Source organism: Aplidium turbinatum, chromosome 5 (assembly GCF_918807975.1).
Source record: "Aplidium turbinatum chromosome 5, kaAplTurb1.1, whole genome shotgun sequence".
NCBI lineage: Eukaryota > Metazoa > Chordata > Ascidiacea > Aplousobranchia > Polyclinidae > Aplidium > Aplidium turbinatum.
In genome coordinates, this window is record NC_137476.1 from 22,972,838 (window position 1) to 22,992,023 (window position 19,186).

Here is a 19,186-nt window from a genome sequence, read left to right on the forward strand (position 1 = left end):
TGCAATAAGAAGAAACAAGTTTGAAAGAAAGGAAAAAAGCAGCGCAAAGTTTTCGCAATTTACGTTTCTTTTAACTAATCGCTGGAAGCGATTTAAAAATTGCTTCCAGTCGCGAAGTTGCCAGATTAGCCAAATTCCGCGAATTAGTTTTTTTTTAAATAACTTTTCAAAATGCATGATAATCAATATTTTTCTAATATTGTAACCTTACCAGATGAAACCATATTCAACATTGTTCAATACATGTTCTATACTTGTTTAATACTCGTAATGTGGCGGATCAAAACTCATCCGCTACTTTTATAGGCTAACTTGCTATTTTTTGGGCTACTTTCAGAATTATTTTTGCTACAATTTATTAAAATCCACTACAAGTTATAAAATATATATGTAAATTTTATTATTTTTGATAGAAACAGGTAAATATATCCATTTAGCCTTTTTTGTCTAATATTTTCCTTGTTTTGGCCTTTTCTTTGTATTATTTTGGCTTTAAGACTTTTTCATAGTCTGGCAACTCTGCTCTGTTGGATGTTGTGCCAGTGAGCTGTGTAATGAGAAAATCTAGGGCACTGTTATGGTTATAATATCGGCCTTGTAAGCAAAAGTTTGAGCCAAATGTTGGCTTTACACTGTTATCCTGGCTGGATAGACTTTGGAATAAGACAGGATATGTGAGGTCTAAGCTAGACTTGACTTTGTAGCTGAGTTTTTGGTGTTCTCTAATTATAGTCGCATTTTTGCCCTTTGCCCGTTCGTGTGTAAGAGCTGCCTTTAATAAGTTAATAGCTGTTTATCTGCTAATAAATTTCATACAAAAATTACCCTAACAGTGTTTCCAGAAAGCAGTATAATTCATTATTTGAGTGTAATTTTGCAAAAATTTTCCGGGGGAGCATGCCCCCGGACCCCCCTAAAAAACACGTGCCTTCGGCACGCTCTATTCCCTCACGAGTTTTATTGCTTCCCTTGCTCAACCAACCAGGATACGCCACTGATCTTTCTTATGATGCTCTTACATGTGCAGGAATTTAATTTAAAAACCAAGCTTTTTTAACTGTTTTATCTTGGTAATGAGCTGCCACGTTGTGTATTTCTTTTGCAATCTATAGGCTTTTTAATGTCGTTGCTGCGAACACTTTATTTCTGTATAAAGTCTGCAAATAGTTCTTGTTTTGATAGTCCGTTGCCTAATTACGATATGTGTGTGTGTATTAGTTTGTTTTTGCGATGTTGTTAGAGTTCAGTCGTGTTCTCATTGCTTCAAGAATTGGCGAACGAGAAGACGACTGATTGCTAACTAATTCGTCTACTTGTTTTAAAGTATCAGGTTTGGTGGCCGTGCTTGAGTATATTTTTATCGATGCATATGCCGCAATATTATTACAGTAGATCTTCTCATGCACGTCTTAAAGCATTAATTAAGGTTTTGCCACCTTTTCCTTTTGTTGGTTTTGTTACTGTATTTCTTTTTCACAATATCATTTCTCTTGCATTCTGACAAAGAAAAATAAATTGAATTGAATAAATGTGCGCAACTGTATCGTGCCTGTTTGGGCACCCACAAGGTATCAAACTAGTCACAGTCGGTCAATCCCTTCATGAGCAATATGTGGTTGACCGCTTTATTGAAGATAGCATACGCTGTTATACAAATCCCATGCTGCAGGCCTTGCTTGAGTATATTTTTATCGATGCATATGCCGCAATATTAGATCTTTTCATGCACGTCTTAAAGCATTAATTAAGGTTTTGCCACCTTTTCCTTTTGTTGGTTTTGTTACTGTATTTCTTTTTCACAATATCATTTCTCTTGCATTCTGACAAAGAAAAATAAATTGAATTGAATAAATGTGCGCAACTGTATCGTGCCTGTTTGGGCACCCACAAGGTATCAAACTATAGTCACAGTCGGTCAATCCCTTCATGAGCAATATGTGGTTGACCGCTTTATTGAACATAGCATACGCTGTTATACAAATCCCATGCTGCAGGCCTGCAACAAAACGGAAAAAAATGAAAAAGCACTGGTCACAATTTCTACTACTTCATAACGTCCACCTTATAGGGTGGTCCTCATCTGGCGACTTTTTCAAGCTTTACACGGGCGCCCTCTAAAATAGTTCCAAATTGGTCTCAAGTTGTTGTTTTTCTGCTTTTTTTTTTAATAATCAACAGTGCTCAAAGACCTTGAATTTTTTGCATGCGGGCCACTTAAGCACTAAGGAGAGTTGTGGCGGGCCGCACTAATAAAATTTTAGGTTGGTTGAAAAGAACGCATTTCGTACCCAGTAGCCTATCCAGCGTTACATGTTAATATTTATCTTCGAATACCGCAGCAACAAAATTAGTTGAACAACGCTACTGCAAGGCCAAGCTCCTTTAACAACACTTTTGACTTCTTTAACAATGCCTAATAAACGAGGCCACTTGTTTTGCGCACTTATAACGAGGCGAGCGGTTTTATCAGAATATTCATCGCCAAGCAAGAGTGGTGTCGTCACTTCGCTTCACAACAGATGTCTTGCAATTAACTGTTTCAGTAAACAAGGAAATGTTTGACACATCGCATTACAGGCAACAATAGTGACCTGCAAACATATCAGTGAAAATAGGCTCCAATAACAGGGAGAAAGAAACCAGGCACCATGAAACAAACTCTTGTGGAAATCACCGAAAAAAACGTTTCTGTCGTAACTTATGAACAGTGCTCCTTCTGAAAAAGCAACGACTTGGTTTTTTATCCTTTTTGTGAGAATCTCTATAAACGTCTTTTTTTGATTATTAGACAACTGTCACTTGCGGTGCTCATCAGCATGGCAAGACTTGTTGATTAACAACATTTTGCAGTAGCCTGCTATGCTAAATATTTTCGTATTAAAACCAAAAAAGTCTTTTAATTTTTTTTGAAAATATAATATTTTGCCATTTTTTTATAAATTGAGTTTGCATACCGACCTATTTTGCCAACAAAAACTTGTATAAAGGGAACACTGCTCGTGAAACACAATAACGGTGAAATGCACAATAGTGTTTACAGACAATTTCGAAGTTCGAAAACAGGCATTTTAATCAATCACCGGGACAGTGTAGTTGGACATCGCATTGGTATAACTTTAAGCGACCTCCACCTAGAACTACAATCTGATTGGTCGGTCGGTGGAATCGTTATGCAAAGCAAAAATATGCCAAGTCCCGGAAAGTATTTTTTGCCTTCATGCTCTTTAACTCATCAAGAAAAGTCTTTTTGGTTATACTTGTACGCTGATACCTTCCGCGGGCCGCCATTTGGTGACCCCTGTTCTAGAACATCAGATGACAGCTAACATTTTGTCTTACTTTCGTGCTATAGGCCGTAATATTGGCCTTTTTCTAGATTTGGCCTTAAATTTGGCCTTTTTTTAAATTAATCTTCAAAATGCATAATAAGCAATATTTCTCACACATCGCAACCTTTACCAGATGAAAACCGTATTCACCATTGTTCAATGCACGTGCTATATTATACTTGTTTAATACTTGTAATGTGACGCCGGCGCCGAGTCAGACTGCTATCACACTCTCAGCCAGTCAGTGGTGCCAGATGTCGCCACTGCAGCGGATTAAAACTCATCCGCTACAGTTCATTTGTACTTGCTATTTTTCGGGCTCTCTCAGAAAAATTTTGCTACGATTTATTAAAACCCGCTACATGTCATAAAATATCAATAAAAATGAATACTACGGACATTACTTTGATAGAAACACGTAAATATCTATTTGGCATTTTTTTTTATCTAACATTTTCCTTGTTTGGCCTTTTTTTGTATTATTTTGGATTTAAGACCTTTTCATTAGTCTGGCAACTCTGATTGGACCTATAGCCAAGTAAAAGTTTGTTTGCACTGAGCGTGTACATTAATTTTTTTTTTTCTTTATTTGGACAAAATTGATATCAGCCCTGCTGTTAACACTTTTGGAAAGCAACATAAAAATCCTTCTTTCTAAGTGACCAGAATTATTTCCTTGCATCTGAATGGAAGGCCTTTTCGATGGTCTTCTAAGCTGCTTACTGCATATCAAACAGAGTCAACGCGAAGTGCACAGGTTCTGTTGGCCAGGTCACGGCGGCCAGCAGTCACAGTGGCCCTATTTCCGATTGCAATGTTTGTGTTCTTAAGCTCAGTCGAGAAAGCTGTTGCGATACATCTGGGCAATTTCAATAAAAGTGTGTACTTTGGCACTTTTTTATGTTGCCCCCCCTGCTAAAAATTTTGTGTTGGAATTTCTGACTGATGCTGTACGAGATCCTGCCGGATTACCTGGCAAGACGGGGGGAAAAGCGAAGCGCAATTTTAAGCTGTTTTCAATGGCAGTGCTCCAGAAGTTAACATAATGGGGAGTTAATTGCCAGATTCCGAAACGAAAACATGCAATGCGATCAGTTCTTCATGTCTCGGTCTATTCTAAAAGCAAAGTCGTCTAATCGTTTCAAAAATACGAATTATAATGTTGGACAAGTCCTGCCTAAGATATTGTCGGTTTCGGTTTGTCCCTTTCCTTTCTAGTTGACGACATTGTTCAGGTTTTTGTCTTTTACCCATATGCGCAGGCCATGTCAACGTGCAAGGCTTCAGATTTGACTGGACGCCGATCTGCAGCGCTTGATAGCAGTCAAAATCGCGAGTATAACTTGATACTTTGGACCTTCCCCATCTTCCCCTTTGACAATAGGCTAGCGTTTAAAAGTCGTGTGAAGTGTGATTGGCACGCAGATTTTTTCAGCATTTTTAGAGTGAATATTATCTTATAAAGTGAATAGTGAGTGAGAGTGAATTTTAATTGTTAATTGTTTGAAAGTGCACTGAAAATTGGTCTTTTCGCGTACAAATCTCACAATAATTCGCTCCCAGTGCCGGATTAACCATTAGGCAAAGTAGGCACGTGCCTACAAGGCCAGTCAAAAATCCAGGCCACTTTAAAATCAGTAGAAATTTGGTCATGTTTTCAAAATAATTATTTTCTAAAGTAAAAAGTATTTATCTTAATTGCTCTGTATTTCCAGATGAAGTAAAGGTCGCAAAAATCTTTAAAAAAAGACGAATTGAAACATGTTGTCACTTCAAAACAATATTTTGCAGCGCTTCAATACTAGTAGCAAGTTGCTTCAAAGTTCCACTATCGAACTGACACTAGCCATTGGTGGATAAATTCTTGGATGAGTGCAGAGAGAATTTTGACTGTTATTGGCAGCAGGCACGTGATTGCTGTGGCAGCAGCATATATAAATCTGAAAGTCGGCGAGCACCAAAGCGACAGAAGAATGTCAGTGATGGAGCTGCTACAGATGATGTGGACAGTGGAAGGAATGTCGGGCCAGCAAAAATTTAAAATCAACACGTTTTATGTGATCATCGACCAACTAAAGAGCGACTACAGAAACGTATCGATGCATATTCCATGGTGCTGCAGAGGTTTGGAGTTTTGACAGAGTACGACTCCATGTCTGTTAAAGACATCGATGTTGCTGTTGCAGGTCTGGTTGGTGTGTATTCAAAGGACCTTTCTTCCGGCTTCTCATCAGAATTTCGTCAGTTTATGTGCTGGTATAAAGACTATAAAGAGCAAAGACGCGATGAAACAGCAGCAACAGGAAGGGCCCAGAAGATGTTTAAAATGCTGCACACAACTGGTGTTTATAATGCACTTCCGAACACTGAAGTAGCACTTAGAATGCACTTGTCTCTAATGGCTACGAATTGCTCGGGGGAACGCTCGTTTTCACAACTGAAACGAATTAAAGACGTCAAACGATCAACAATGTGTCAACAACGTCTTGGTACACTGGCACTTTTGTGTATCGAAAGCGATCTACTCCGTAAGATTGACCTCCAAAAACTAGTTAACGTGTTTTCAATTGCAAAAACGCGCTAAGTTGTTATTTAGTTAGGCATATGGCCAAGTTTTTGCACGGTACCCTGTGTTATAGTTGCAACAACGATCTTTGTGACAATGATTTGGCAACACTGATAATTTCAATATTTTAGTTGGCAACCCTGATTTTCGGGCCACTTATAAAATGTGCCTACAGGCCAGCAGACCCTTAATCCGGCACTGTTCGCTCCTCTAATCTTTTTAAATACCCCAAGGCGGTTCACCGCCTGTCCACAAGAGGTCGTGATGAGGACTCGCTAAACGTTCCATAGCTTTCAAAAACACCACTCAGCCTACTCAGCATCTAACAGACTTCACAGGAGCGAAAACATGAAACGAATTTCCTACTTCACTTTTGTCCACAAATTAAAACAGCATCTAAGCAAATCGGATACCCAGTGGGAAATTCACTTGAGGCCGTTCTGCACACTTGCGAAGGCTTCAATCAACCATCCGAAATGGCTTACACTACATGTAAAAGGCTACCAAAGCAATATTGTCCACTGCAAATGTCTGTGTTTGTAGATCTCAACAGCAACGACAGCGTCACAAAAGAGACGAGAGCTACACCAACACCATCAGGACTCCGACGCACATATCCACAAGCTCATCACATCCATCGCCAGAAACAATGCCTTTGGATCTCGAAGCTCAACCGTCTTTGGCTATACTGTGTGATCACTGGTCGTAGCAAGAGCTCATCATCATGCCCTCCCGAGCCACATCGCGTCGGCTTCCAGCCTGGTGATGGGTTTCTTTCATGTCCCTTTTCTTTTCCTGTCCGATCATGATGATGGCACATCCACGTCATCAATATTGGAACTGGCAAGATAACTTTTTGAGATCAAAAACGCACGGAATCTTCTGCGTTGCCAAGAAAATTGAACGGCAATTTTGTGCGTTTTGGACCTTTGCATCTTGTAAGCATCTTCGTCTCGTCAGTTGGTTTTTATGTTGTGCCGTGATGCTGCTGAACTGGTAGTTTTTACCTGTCTCTCAGCATCCTTGGCAAAACAGTTTGAGAATGAGATCCTTGACAAAGTCGGTCGTTCTGACTGACAAAACGTTCGAAATGGAGCTGGTTATCGCTCTCAACATCTTGTGGTAGCCCAATTTGCAGTCTCCAAAAGAACCCAAAATATCATTCTACAATCTTCCATTAGGCTATACTGTTCAATGCTGCACGTGCGGCGCCTTTCTTTGCTTTTGTTGAATTTTGTGCCGTTTGTTGTCTGGGTTGTGTGGCCTTGCTTGCAACCGACACTTCCTGTACTACATGAGCAATGAGCTCAATGAGTTCTTGGAGGAGGATTTGAAAAGAAACAATGCAAATGGAACAACACCGAAAGCAACCGTGCGGTTCCTTTGCAAAAGGGGCCCAGTTTTTCCATCGCCAGGTGGCGGCAAACGTACGTGCGATTGCGACAGGCACGCGGAGCCGTCGTGTCCTTGCGAGCGTGCTAAGATCAAGGCCTGTGCGACAGACGACCGAAAAGCTGTGCTTTTGGGCCCTAGTCCGTTCGAGCCATGCGCGTGGCAATCGCGCAAGCGTGCACGGACTGGGGCCGACTCAAGCTTGTTTGCACACAGCCGCGTCAAAATCGTAAGCGCATGAGTTTGTCGCCGAAAAGTCTTTAGCTGCCTGCTATCGAGGCGTCTTGGCAGAAGCCAGGTCAAACCAATTCGCCAGCGCTTCAGTCAGCTGACGACCCGGTTTGTTTGGCGGCCAACGTCAGGCAGAATCGGGCCCCTGAAGAGGAGATCTGCGACCAGGGCGGCGTCGATCGACCCCGCACAAGCACAGGTTTTAGATGGATCAACGCGAGATTGCACGCGCGCCGCCGCCGCGATATCGTTTCGCTTTGGTCGGAAATTGCGGTACTAATTTGTTATCGCGGCGACGCGCGCGATCGATCAACAAAAGCATTACATATTCAGCAATCCAAACGAGCAAAATAATGTCAACCGACGCTTCGAAAAAGCAAAAGAAAACCGCCGCGCACCCTCCCTATGCGGACATGGTGAAAGGTGCGATCGGTGCTCTCAAAGACAGAAGCGGATCTTCCCGTCAGAAGATTCTGAAGTACATCAAAGACAATCACCAGGTCGGCGACAACGCCACCAGGCTGGTCTGCTCCGCGATTAAGCGGCTACGCGCCAGCGAGCAGATCGTGAGTACCAAAGGCACCACCAGTGGCGCGTCTGGTTCCTTCAAGCTCAAGAAGGCTGCAACCGAGCCGAAGAAAAAGAAGACGACTGCCAAAAAGCCGAAGACAGCTGCCCAGGTGAAAAATACCGCCGCTAAGAAGACTGTCAAGAAAACGGCGACCGGTGGCGCTGCCAAAAAGACTGCGAGCAAGAAGGCGACGACCAAGAGCGGATCGAAAAAGACCGCTGTCAAAAAGTCCAGCCCCAAGAAACCGTCTGCCAAAAAGGGCGCAGTCAAAAAGCCGGCTGCCAAGAAGGCGACCGCCGCCAGCAAAAAGACCAAGAAGCCGGCCGCGAAGAAAGTGGCCAAGAAGCCAGCGGCGAAGAAATCTGGAAAGAAGTGAGCTGTCACACGTCGTCGTCAGCAGCAGCGGTGAGCATTCGCAAAACGGCTCTTTTCAGAGCCACCCATCACTGCGTGAAAAGAGCACTTCGATGCGTTCGGCGACCAGTCCAGCGCGATGCGACGCCATTTTTCGACGTTGATCTCTCGCGCCATTGGCGGCCGGAAAGTGTTTCGACGGCGTTCGAAATTGCGATAGATAAGTCAGCAAACGTGCCGTCAGAGAACACTTGCTAAGTTAATTTCACTTTGTGTTGAATTTTTGTTGTATTTGCATCCATCTTACGAAAATGTCTGGACGTGGCAAAGGAGGAAAAGGTTTGGGAAAGGGAGGCGCTAAGCGCCACAGAAAAGTCTTGCGTGACAACATCCAGGGAATCACCAAGCCCGCTATCAGGCGACTCGCTCGTCGAGGCGGTGTCAAGCGCATTTCCGGCTTGATTTACGAAGAAACCCGAGGCGTGTTGAAGGTCTTCCTTGAGAACGTGATTCGCGACGCCGTCACCTACACCGAGCACGCAAAACGAAAGACAGTCACCGCCCTCGATGTCGTTTACGCGCTGAAGCGCCAAGGACGAACCCTGTACGGTTTCGGCGGTTAGAAGGCTCATCAATGACAGCAACAACAAACCGGCCCTTTTCAGGGCCACTTAAACTTTTGAAAAGAGACTTTTACCGCGCGAGTCCTTCGGGCACGCCGGCGCTCATTTCACGCACGGTTCGCCGGGACCGAGAAAATTAAGGTCGTTGAGAAATTATGCTCAGTTTTCAACTCGCCGCCCGATTGGCTGACAAAAGAGCGCGCGCTTTGCTCAGAGCCAATGAGATCTCTCCTGACTCGGCTCGCCGACGCTATATAAGCCATCACGCTTGCCGGTGCAGTCAGACCTCTTGTCAAGAGAAGAACAATAAAAAATCGCGAAATGGCTCGAACTAAGCAGACCGCTCGCAAGTCAACTGGTGGCAAAGCGCCCCGAAAGCAGCTGGCAACGAAGGCCGCTCGCAAGAGCGCCCCAGCCACCGGGGGCGTCAAGAAGCCTCATCGCTATCGACCGGGAACCGTCGCCTTGCGTGAAATCAGACGTTACCAGAAGTCAACTGAACTGCTCATTCGCAAACTTCCCTTCCAGCGACTGGTTCGCGAGATCGCCCAAGACTTCAAGACCGACCTTCGTTTCCAGAGCAGCGCCGTCATGGCTCTGCAAGAAGCCAGCGAGGCGTACCTTGTCGGCCTGTTCGAAGACACCAACCTGTGCGCGATCCACGCCAAGCGGGTCACCATCATGCCCAAGGACATCCAGCTAGCCCGTCGCATCCGCGGAGAACGCGCTTAAGCGTCGTCCTCGCATCAAACGGCTCTTTTCAGAGCCACCTGTCACTGTGAAAGAGACTTGGCTGCGCGAGTAAAGCGTAGGGCTATTCGAAAAGTTGTCGGCGATCCTGAGCAAAATGTTCAAGGTGTTTCTTTTTTCGAAACGAGACTTCAGTTTGAACAGCCCTTGGTTTGAGGGCGCAGCCAGTAGCCTTACCTAAATAGCTTATTATTTAGCGCAAACTACGCTCCTGGGCGCGTTGTGCATGACGGTGAAATTGCTTTTCAGCCATAATGCTCAGTAGTTGTAGGTATAGCATGTTTTCGGGCGAATTCATTTAAATTTTCAGCAACCGCTGCGATTTCATTTGACACCGCAGAGAAGAGCACACTTCTCTCAAAACGAAACCACCACGACTAGTAAAACCGAGATTTTGGGCTCATTATTTCATTGAAATTGCACGCGCTCAAACCTGGCCATATTGTAGCTGGTCGTGTCAACACAAGAACCTTTGCGTTCATTACATCTTTTGCAACATGAGGTGGCTCTGAAAAGAGCCGTTTTGTGCGAAAGGCAAAAATCGCCGACTTAAGCTTTCTTCGAAGTCTTCTTGGGAAGGAGCACGGCTTGGATGTTGGGCAAAACACCACCTTGTGCAATGGTGACTCCGCCCAGAAGCTTGTTCAGTTCCTCGTCGTTGCGGATGGCGAGCTGAAGGTGACGGGGAATGATTCTCGTCTTCTTGTTGTCGCGGGCGGCGTTACCGGCCAACTCCAACACCTCGGCGCTCAAGTACTCGAGCACGGCCGCAAGGTACACTGGTGCTCCTGCACCAACGCGCTCCGAGTAATGTCCAGTGCGCAAGAGTCTGTGCACACGACCGACTGGAAATTGAAGACCAGCTCGCGACGACCTGCTCTTTGGCTTCGCCTTGGATTTTCCGCCGCCTTTGCCACGTCCTGACATGTTTCAATTAATTGAGGTTTGCAAAGTAGTTGAAAACAAAATAGAATCAGAATTTACCGAGCAGAGCGCGCGAAACGAGTTTTTATACCATCCGAGCTGTCGTCGAAAATCTGACGGTTTTTATGGCGCGCGCCAGCGCTGGCCAATGGAAAAACAGCGACGCGCGTTTCATTTTTTTCATTGGCCAAATCCAGCAGCCACTCGATGCTTCATTTGCATACGCTCGAGCTATAAAGCAAAAATCTACGATGCGCGCTTTATCACTCGTCTTTTGAGCAAACTAGCGAAATGGCGTCCGCAAGCAAGGGAAGCAAGAAAGCTGTCAAGAAAACCGCACCTGCCGACAAGCAGAAGAAGAGGCGCGCAAAGCGAAAGGAAAGTTTCAGCATCTACATCTATAAGGTGCTCAAGCAAGTCCACCCGGACACGGGAATCTCCAGCAAGGCGATGAGCATCATGAATTCTTTCGTGAATGACATCTTCGAGCGCATCGCCTCTGAAGCGTCCCGTCTGGCTCACTACAACAAGAGAGCGACCATCAGCAGTCGCGAAATCCAGACTGCCGTTCGATTGCTGTTGCCCGGCGAACTGGCGAAGCACGCCGTGTCCGAAGGCACCAAAGCAGTCACGAAGTACACCAGCTCCAAGTAAACGACGACCTGCATTTCAAACAACAAACGGCTCTTTTCAGAGCCACCTTGTAAAGCAAAAGAGTCTTTTCACCGGGTTGGTTGCTGGCTGCTGTGTTTCATCAGCATTTTTCGTTCGCGAAAGCCTCGACGCCCGTTTCGCAGACGTTCGAAATTACTCACTGAGCCAGACAAGTTTTCTTTGAGGTGGACTTCGAAAATTCCTTTTCGTTTCAACCAAACACAGCCCTTGAGGTAACCTGGGTCGCTTCTTTAATTTCAGTTGTCCTAACCCCCGACGTCTGTCTTGACAGGTTTTTCTTACCTTGCAAAGCGTTACATTTCCCGTGCCAAGCAACCGCACTCGTTGCGATTCCGAAAACGTTTCAGCGAGCACAAACATTATGCCGGGTGAAGATTCAATTCGGACAAAGAACGATAAATTGGCCCAAACCACATCTACTTTCTGTATTTGTTGATTTGGGGAGCCACAAGTGGAGTTAAAGTGTGGGACCATCACTGAAATCGCAACCTTTTCAATATTTTGCAGTAACCTGAAAAAGCACTTGCATTCTCCAAATCAACCTATGCCGCAACTCTTTAATCATCTGACTCTATTATTGATTGTTGCACCAAATCCTGGTATAGCATGCCTTTCCAAATGCCACTTTCGTAAATTTTTCCTACCTATATTACTATATTGTACATTAACATATTCTACTATACGTATATCTTATCATACATTACACCCGAATGGATGAGGATGATGATTAATATCTTTATTCTTCCATGAATAAGCTACTATACCGTGTTGCATAATTTAATGTTTGCCATATCACCAAGTTACTACAAGCTTGCATCTACCTTCCTACTGATTATTATAGGCTGTTACGTTTGTTCAGAAGATCGCTTGACTTTTCGTGAGATTATTGTTTAGGTTGGTTTGAAAAAGATGCTTGAAACAACTCAGACACTACATCCTTCATCGGCACTACCAAAGAGTCTCCTCCTCTCGAAAACACTCCATCCCTCACTGACGCTATCAAAGATGATTCACCTCTTGTTATATTGGCGATACCAAAAACACCCTATGCTATATCATCATCTTTCTCAGGGGCGTATCCTCAATGGAAGCAAGGGAAGCATTGCTTCCCCTGTCAAAATTGAAAAAAGAGAAGCTGATATTTTTCAGTAAAACGATTTCGTAATTTCTTTACCTAAATGCGATTTAGAACGGTTTTTAACTCATGCCCCCCGTATGATTTTGAACTCGGTTTTAATTTTAAAAAAGTTGGAAGCCAACGGAAGCGAAGATTCGTATTGCATCCGTTGCTCTCGTTTTTGCAATAAGAAGAAACAAGTTTGAAAGAAAGGAAAAAAGCAGCGCAAAGTTTTCGCAATTTACGTTTCTTTTAACTAATCGCTGGAAGCGATTTAAAAATTGCTTCCAGTCGCGAAGTTGCCAGATTAGCCAAATTCCGCGAATTAGTTTTTTTTTAAATAACTTTTCAAAATGCATGATAATCAATATTTTTCTAATATTGTAACCTTACCAGATGAAACCATATTCAACATTGTTCAATACATGTTCTATACTTGTTTAATACTCGTAATGTGGCGGATCAAAACTCATCCGCTACTTTTATAGGCTAACTTGCTATTTTTTGGGCTACTTTCAGAATTATTTTTGCTACAATTTATTAAAATCCACTACAAGTTATAAAATATATATGTAAATTTTATTATTTTTGATAGAAACAGGTAAATATATCCATTTAGCCTTTTTTGTCTAATATTTTCCTTGTTTTGGCCTTTTCTTTGTATTATTTTGGCTTTAAGACTTTTTCATAGTCTGGCAACTCTGCTCTGTTGGATGTTGTGCCAGTGAGCTGTGTAATGAGAAAATCTAGGGCACTGTTATGGTTATAATATCGGCCTTGTAAGCAAAAGTTTGAGCCAAATGTTGGCTTTACACTGTTATCCTGGCTGGATAGACTTTGGAATAAGACAGGATATGTGAGGTCTAAGCTAGACTTGACTTTGTAGCTGAGTTTTTGGTGTTCTCTAATTATAGTCGCATTTTTGCCCTTTGCCCGTTCGTGTGTAAGAGCTGCCTTTAATAAGTTAATAGCTGTTTATCTGCTAATAAATTTCATACAAAAATTACCCTAACAGTGTTTCCAGAAAGCAGTATAATTCATTATTTGAGTGTAATTTTGCAAAAATTTTCCGGGGGAGCATGCCCCCGGACCCCCCTAAAAAACACGTGCCTTCGGCACGCTCTATTCCCTCACGAGTTTTATTGCTTCCCTTGCTCAACCAACCAGGATACGCCACTGATCTTTCTTATGATGCTCTTACATGTGCAGGAATTTAATTTAAAAACCAAGCTTTTTTAACTGTTTTATCTTGGTAATGAGCTGCCACGTTGTGTATTTCTTTTGCAATCTATAGGCTTTTTAATGTCGTTGCTGCGAACACTTTATTTCTGTATAAAGTCTGCAAATAGTTCTTGTTTTGATAGTCCGTTGCCTAATTACGATATGTGTGTGTGTATTAGTTTGTTTTTGCGATGTTGTTAGAGTTCAGTCGTGTTCTCATTGCTTCAAGAATTGGCGAACGAGAAGACGACTGATTGCTAACTAATTCGTCTACTTGTTTTAAAGTATCAGGTTTGGTGGCCGTGCTTGAGTATATTTTTATCGATGCATATGCCGCAATATTATTACAGTAGATCTTCTCATGCACGTCTTAAAGCATTAATTAAGGTTTTGCCACCTTTTCCTTTTGTTGGTTTTGTTACTGTATTTCTTTTTCACAATATCATTTCTCTTGCATTCTGACAAAGAAAAATAAATTGAATTGAATAAATGTGCGCAACTGTATCGTGCCTGTTTGGGCACCCACAAGGTATCAAACTAGTCACAGTCGGTCAATCCCTTCATGAGCAATATGTGGTTGACCGCTTTATTGAAGATAGCATACGCTGTTATACAAATCCCATGCTGCAGGCCTTGCTTGAGTATATTTTTATCGATGCATATGCCGCAATATTAGATCTTTTCATGCACGTCTTAAAGCATTAATTAAGGTTTTGCCACCTTTTCCTTTTGTTGGTTTTGTTACTGTATTTCTTTTTCACAATATCATTTCTCTTGCATTCTGACAAAGAAAAATAAATTGAATTGAATAAATGTGCGCAACTGTATCGTGCCTGTTTGGGCACCCACAAGGTATCAAACTATAGTCACAGTCGGTCAATCCCTTCATGAGCAATATGTGGTTGACCGCTTTATTGAACATAGCATACGCTGTTATACAAATCCCATGCTGCAGGCCTGCAACAAAACGGAAAAAAATGAAAAAGCACTGGTCACAATTTCTACTACTTCATAACGTCCACCTTATAGGGTGGTCCTCATCTGGCGACTTTTTCAAGCTTTACACGGGCGCCCTCTAAAATAGTTCCAAATTGGTCTCAAGTTGTTGTTTTTCTGCTTTTTTTTTTAATAATCAACAGTGCTCAAAGACCTTGAATTTTTTGCATGCGGGCCACTTAAGCACTAAGGAGAGTTGTGGCGGGCCGCACTAATAAAATTTTAGGTTGGTTGAAAAGAACGCATTTCGTACCCAGTAGCCTATCCAGCGTTACATGTTAATATTTATCTTCGAATACCGCAGCAACAAAATTAGTTGAACAACGCTACTGCAAGGCCAAGCTCCTTTAACAACACTTTTGACTTCTTTAACAATGCCTAATAAACGAGGCCACTTGTTTTGCGCACTTATAACGAGGCGAGCGGTTTTATCAGAATATTCATCGCCAAGCAAGAGTGGTGTCGTCACTTCGCTTCACAACAGATGTCTTGCAATTAACTGTTTCAGTAAACAAGGAAATGTTTGACACATCGCATTACAGGCAACAATAGTGACCTGCAAACATATCAGTGAAAATAGGCTCCAATAACAGGGAGAAAGAAACCAGGCACCATGAAACAAACTCTTGTGGAAATCACCGAAAAAAACGTTTCTGTCGTAACTTATGAACAGTGCTCCTTCTGAAAAAGCAACGACTTGGTTTTTTATCCTTTTTGTGAGAATCTCTATAAACGTCTTTTTTTGATTATTAGACAACTGTCACTTGCGGTGCTCATCAGCATGGCAAGACTTGTTGATTAACAACATTTTGCAGTAGCCTGCTATGCTAAATATTTTCGTATTAAAACCAAAAAAGTCTTTTAATTTTTTTTGAAAATATAATATTTTGCCATTTTTTTATAAATTGAGTTTGCATACCGACCTATTTTGCCAACAAAAACTTGTATAAAGGGAACACTGCTCGTGAAACACAATAACGGTGAAATGCACAATAGTGTTTACAGACAATTTCGAAGTTCGAAAACAGGCATTTTAATCAATCACCGGGACAGTGTAGTTGGACATCGCATTGGTATAACTTTAAGCGACCTCCACCTAGAACTACAATCTGATTGGTCGGTCGGTGGAATCGTTATGCAAAGCAAAAATATGCCAAGTCCCGGAAAGTATTTTTTGCCTTCATGCTCTTTAACTCATCAAGAAAAGTCTTTTTGGTTATACTTGTACGCTGATACCTTCCGCGGGCCGCCATTTGGTGACCCCTGTTCTAGAACATCAGATGACAGCTAACATTTTGTCTTACTTTCGTGCTATAGGCCGTAATATTGGCCTTTTTCTAGATTTGGCCTTAAATTTGGCCTTTTTTTAAATTAATCTTCAAAATGCATAATAAGCAATATTTCTCACACATCGCAACCTTTACCAGATGAAAACCGTATTCACCATTGTTCAATGCACGTGCTATATTATACTTGTTTAATACTTGTAATGTGACGCCGGCGCCGAGTCAGACTGCTATCACACTCTCAGCCAGTCAGTGGTGCCAGATGTCGCCACTGCAGCGGATTAAAACTCATCCGCTACAGTTCATTTGTACTTGCTATTTTTCGGGCTCTCTCAGAAAAATTTTGCTACGATTTATTAAAACCCGCTACATGTCATAAAATATCAATAAAAATGAATACTACGGACATTACTTTGATAGAAACACGTAAATATCTATTTGGCATTTTTTTTTATCTAACATTTTCCTTGTTTGGCCTTTTTTTGTATTATTTTGGATTTAAGACCTTTTCATTAGTCTGGCAACTCTGATTGGACCTATAGCCAAGTAAAAGTTTGTTTGCACTGAGCGTGTACATTAATTTTTTTTTTTCTTTATTTGGACAAAATTGATATCAGCCCTGCTGTTAACACTTTTGGAAAGCAACATAAAAATCCTTCTTTCTAAGTGACCAGAATTATTTCCTTGCATCTGAATGGAAGGCCTTTTCGATGGTCTTCTAAGCTGCTTACTGCATATCAAACAGAGTCAACGCGAAGTGCACAGGTTCTGTTGGCCAGGTCACGGCGGCCAGCAGTCACAGTGGCCCTATTTCCGATTGCAATGTTTGTGTTCTTAAGCTCAGTCGAGAAAGCTGTTGCGATACATCTGGGCAATTTCAATAAAAGTGTGTACTTTGGCACTTTTTTATGTTGCCCCCCCTGCTAAAAATTTTGTGTTGGAATTTCTGACTGATGCTGTACGAGATCCTGCCGGATTACCTGGCAAGACGGGGGGAAAAGCGAAGCGCAATTTTAAGCTGTTTTCAATGGCAGTGCTCCAGAAGTTAACATAATGGGGAGTTAATTGCCAGATTCCGAAACGAAAACATGCAATGCGATCAGTTCTTCATGTCTCGGTCTATTCTAAAAGCAAAGTCGTCTAATCGTTTCAAAAATACGAATTATAATGTTGGACAAGTCCTGCCTAAGATATTGTCGGTTTCGGTTTGTCCCTTTCCTTTCTAGTTGACGACATTGTTCAGGTTTTTGTCTTTTACCCATATGCGCAGGCCATGTCAACGTGCAAGGCTTCAGATTTGACTGGACGCCGATCTGCAGCGCTTGATAGCAGTCAAAATCGCGAGTATAACTTGATACTTTGGACCTTCCCCATCTTCCCCTTTGACAATAGGCTAGCGTTTAAAAGTCGTGTGAAGTGTGATTGGCACGCAGATTTTTTCAGCATTTTTAGAGTGAATATTATCTTATAAAGTGAATAGTGAGTGAGAGTGAATTTTAATTGTTAATTGTTTGAAAGTGCACTGAAAATTGGTCTTTTCGCGTACAAATCTCACAATAATTCGCTCCCAGTGCCGGATTAACCATTAGGCAAAGTAGGCACGTGCCTACAAGGCCAGTCAAAAATCCAGGCCACTTTAAAATCAGTAGAAATTTGGTCATGTTTTCAAAATAATTATTTTCTAAAGTAAAAAGTATTTATCTTAATTGCTCTGTATTTCCAGATGAAGTAAAGGTCGCAAAAATCTTTAAAAAAAGACGAATTGAAACATGTTGTCACTTCAAAACAATATTTTGCAGCGCTTCAATACTAGTAGCAAGTTGCTTCAAAGTTCCACTATCGAACTGACACTAGCCATTGGTGGATAAATTCTTGGATGAGTGCAGAGAGAATTTTGACTGTTATTGGCAGCAGGCACGTGATTGCTGTGGCAGCAGCATATATAAATCTGAAAGTCGGCGAGCACCAAAGCGACAGAAGAATGTCAGTGATGGAGCTGCTACAGATGATGTGGACAGTGGAAGGAATGTCGGGCCAGCAAAAATTTAAAATCAACACGTTTTATGTGATCATCGACCAACTAAAGAGCGACTACAGAAACGTATCGATGCATATTCCATGGTGCTGCAGAGGTTTGGAGTTTTGACAGAGTACGACTCCATGTCTGTTAAAGACATCGATGTTGCTGTTGCAGGTCTGGTTGGTGTGTATTCAAAGGACCTTTCTTCCGGCTTCTCATCAGAATTTCGTCAGTTTATGTGCTGGTATAAAGACTATAAAGAGCAAAGACGCGATGAAACAGCAGCAACAGGAAGGGCCCAGAAGATGTTTAAAATGCTGCACACAACTGGTGTTTATAATGCACTTCCGAACACTGAAGTAGCACTTAGAATGCACTTGTCTCTAATGGCTACGAATTGCTCGGGGGAACGCTCGTTTTCACAACTGAAACGAATTAAAGACGTCAAACGATCAACAATGTGTCAACAACGTCTTGGTACACTGGCACTTTTGTGTATCGAAAGCGATCTACTCCGTAAGATTGACCTCCAAAAACTAGTTAACGTGTTTTCAATTGCAAAAACGCGCTAAGTTGTTATTTAGTTAGGCATATGGCCAAGTTTTTGCACGGTACCCTGTGTTATAGTTGCAACAACGATCTTTGTGACAATGATTTGGCAACACTGATAATTTCAATATTTTAGTTGGCAACCCTGATTTTCGGGCCACTTATAAAATGTGCCTACAGGCCAGCAGACCCTTAATCCGGCACTGTTCGCTCCTCTAATCTTTTTAAATACCCCAAGGCGGTTCACCGCCTGTCCACAAGAGGTCGTGATGAGGACTCGCTAAACGTTCCATAGCTTTCAAAAACACCACTCAGCCTACTCAGCATCTAACAGACTTCACAGGAGCGAAAACATGAAACGAATTTCCTACTTCACTTTTGTCCACAAATTAAAACAGCATCTAAGCAAATCGGATACCCAGTGGGAAATTCACTTGAGGCCGTTCTGCACACTTGCGAAGGCTTCAATCAACCATCCGAAATGGCTTACACTACATGTAAAAGGCTACCAAAGCAATATTGTCCACTGCAAATGTCTGTGTTTGTAGATCTCAACAGCAACGACAGCGTCACAAAAGAGAC

General features: G+C 42.3%; 5 protein-coding genes across 5 annotated transcripts; 4 read left to right on the forward strand and 1 right to left on the reverse strand.

Annotated features, from left to right (window-relative positions):
- The first annotated feature begins 7,871 nt into the window (after window positions 1-7,871).
- On the forward strand, window positions 7,872-8,485 carry LOC145771038 (uncharacterized). Its single transcript, XM_082582780.1, has one exon. The coding sequence runs from the start codon at window positions 7,872-7,874 to the stop codon at window positions 8,463-8,465; it is 594 nt and encodes a 197-aa protein (XP_082438906.1). The 3' UTR covers window positions 8,466-8,485.
- A 228-nt stretch (window positions 8,486-8,713) lies between these two features.
- LOC145770495 (histone H4) lies at window positions 8,714-9,083 on the forward strand. Its single transcript, XM_082582159.1, has one exon. The coding sequence runs from the start codon at window positions 8,755-8,757 to the stop codon at window positions 9,064-9,066; it is 312 nt and encodes a 103-aa protein (XP_082438285.1). The 5' UTR covers window positions 8,714-8,754; the 3' UTR covers window positions 9,067-9,083.
- A 224-nt stretch (window positions 9,084-9,307) lies between these two features.
- On the forward strand, window positions 9,308-9,798 carry LOC145770677 (histone H3). Its single transcript, XM_082582373.1, has one exon. It carries the CDS (start codon window positions 9,388-9,390, stop codon window positions 9,796-9,798), a length of 411 nt encoding a protein of 136 aa, XP_082438499.1. The 5' UTR covers window positions 9,308-9,387.
- Window positions 9,799-10,295: 497 nt separating this feature from the next.
- Window positions 10,296-10,743, reverse strand: LOC145770559 (histone H2AX). Its single transcript, XM_082582242.1, has one exon. The coding sequence runs from the start codon at window positions 10,741-10,743 to the stop codon at window positions 10,366-10,368; it is 378 nt and encodes a 125-aa protein (XP_082438368.1). The 3' UTR covers window positions 10,296-10,365.
- A 285-nt stretch (window positions 10,744-11,028) lies between these two features.
- LOC145770560 (histone H2B.1-like) lies at window positions 11,029-11,397 on the forward strand. The gene has a single exon (XM_082582244.1). The coding sequence runs from the start codon at window positions 11,032-11,034 to the stop codon at window positions 11,392-11,394; it is 363 nt and encodes a 120-aa protein (XP_082438370.1). The 5' UTR covers window positions 11,029-11,031; the 3' UTR covers window positions 11,395-11,397.
- Window positions 11,398-19,186: the final 7,789 nt, after the last annotated feature.

What these genes read in the sequence shown, in the direction of transcription:
- LOC145771038 (XM_082582780.1), top strand. Translation starts at nt 7,872, where the DNA reads ATGTCAACCGACGCTTCGAAAAAGCAAAAGAAAACCGCCGCGCACCCT.
- LOC145770495 (XM_082582159.1), top strand. Translation starts at nt 8,755, where the DNA reads ATGTCTGGACGTGGCAAAGGAGGAAAAGGTTTGGGAAAGGGAGGCGCT.
- LOC145770677 (XM_082582373.1), top strand. Translation starts at nt 9,388, where the DNA reads ATGGCTCGAACTAAGCAGACCGCTCGCAAGTCAACTGGTGGCAAAGCG.
- LOC145770559 (XM_082582242.1), bottom strand. Translation starts at nt 10,743, where the DNA reads ATGTCAGGACGTGGCAAAGGCGGCGGAAAATCCAAGGCGAAGCCAAAG.
- LOC145770560 (XM_082582244.1), top strand. Translation starts at nt 11,032, where the DNA reads ATGGCGTCCGCAAGCAAGGGAAGCAAGAAAGCTGTCAAGAAAACCGCA.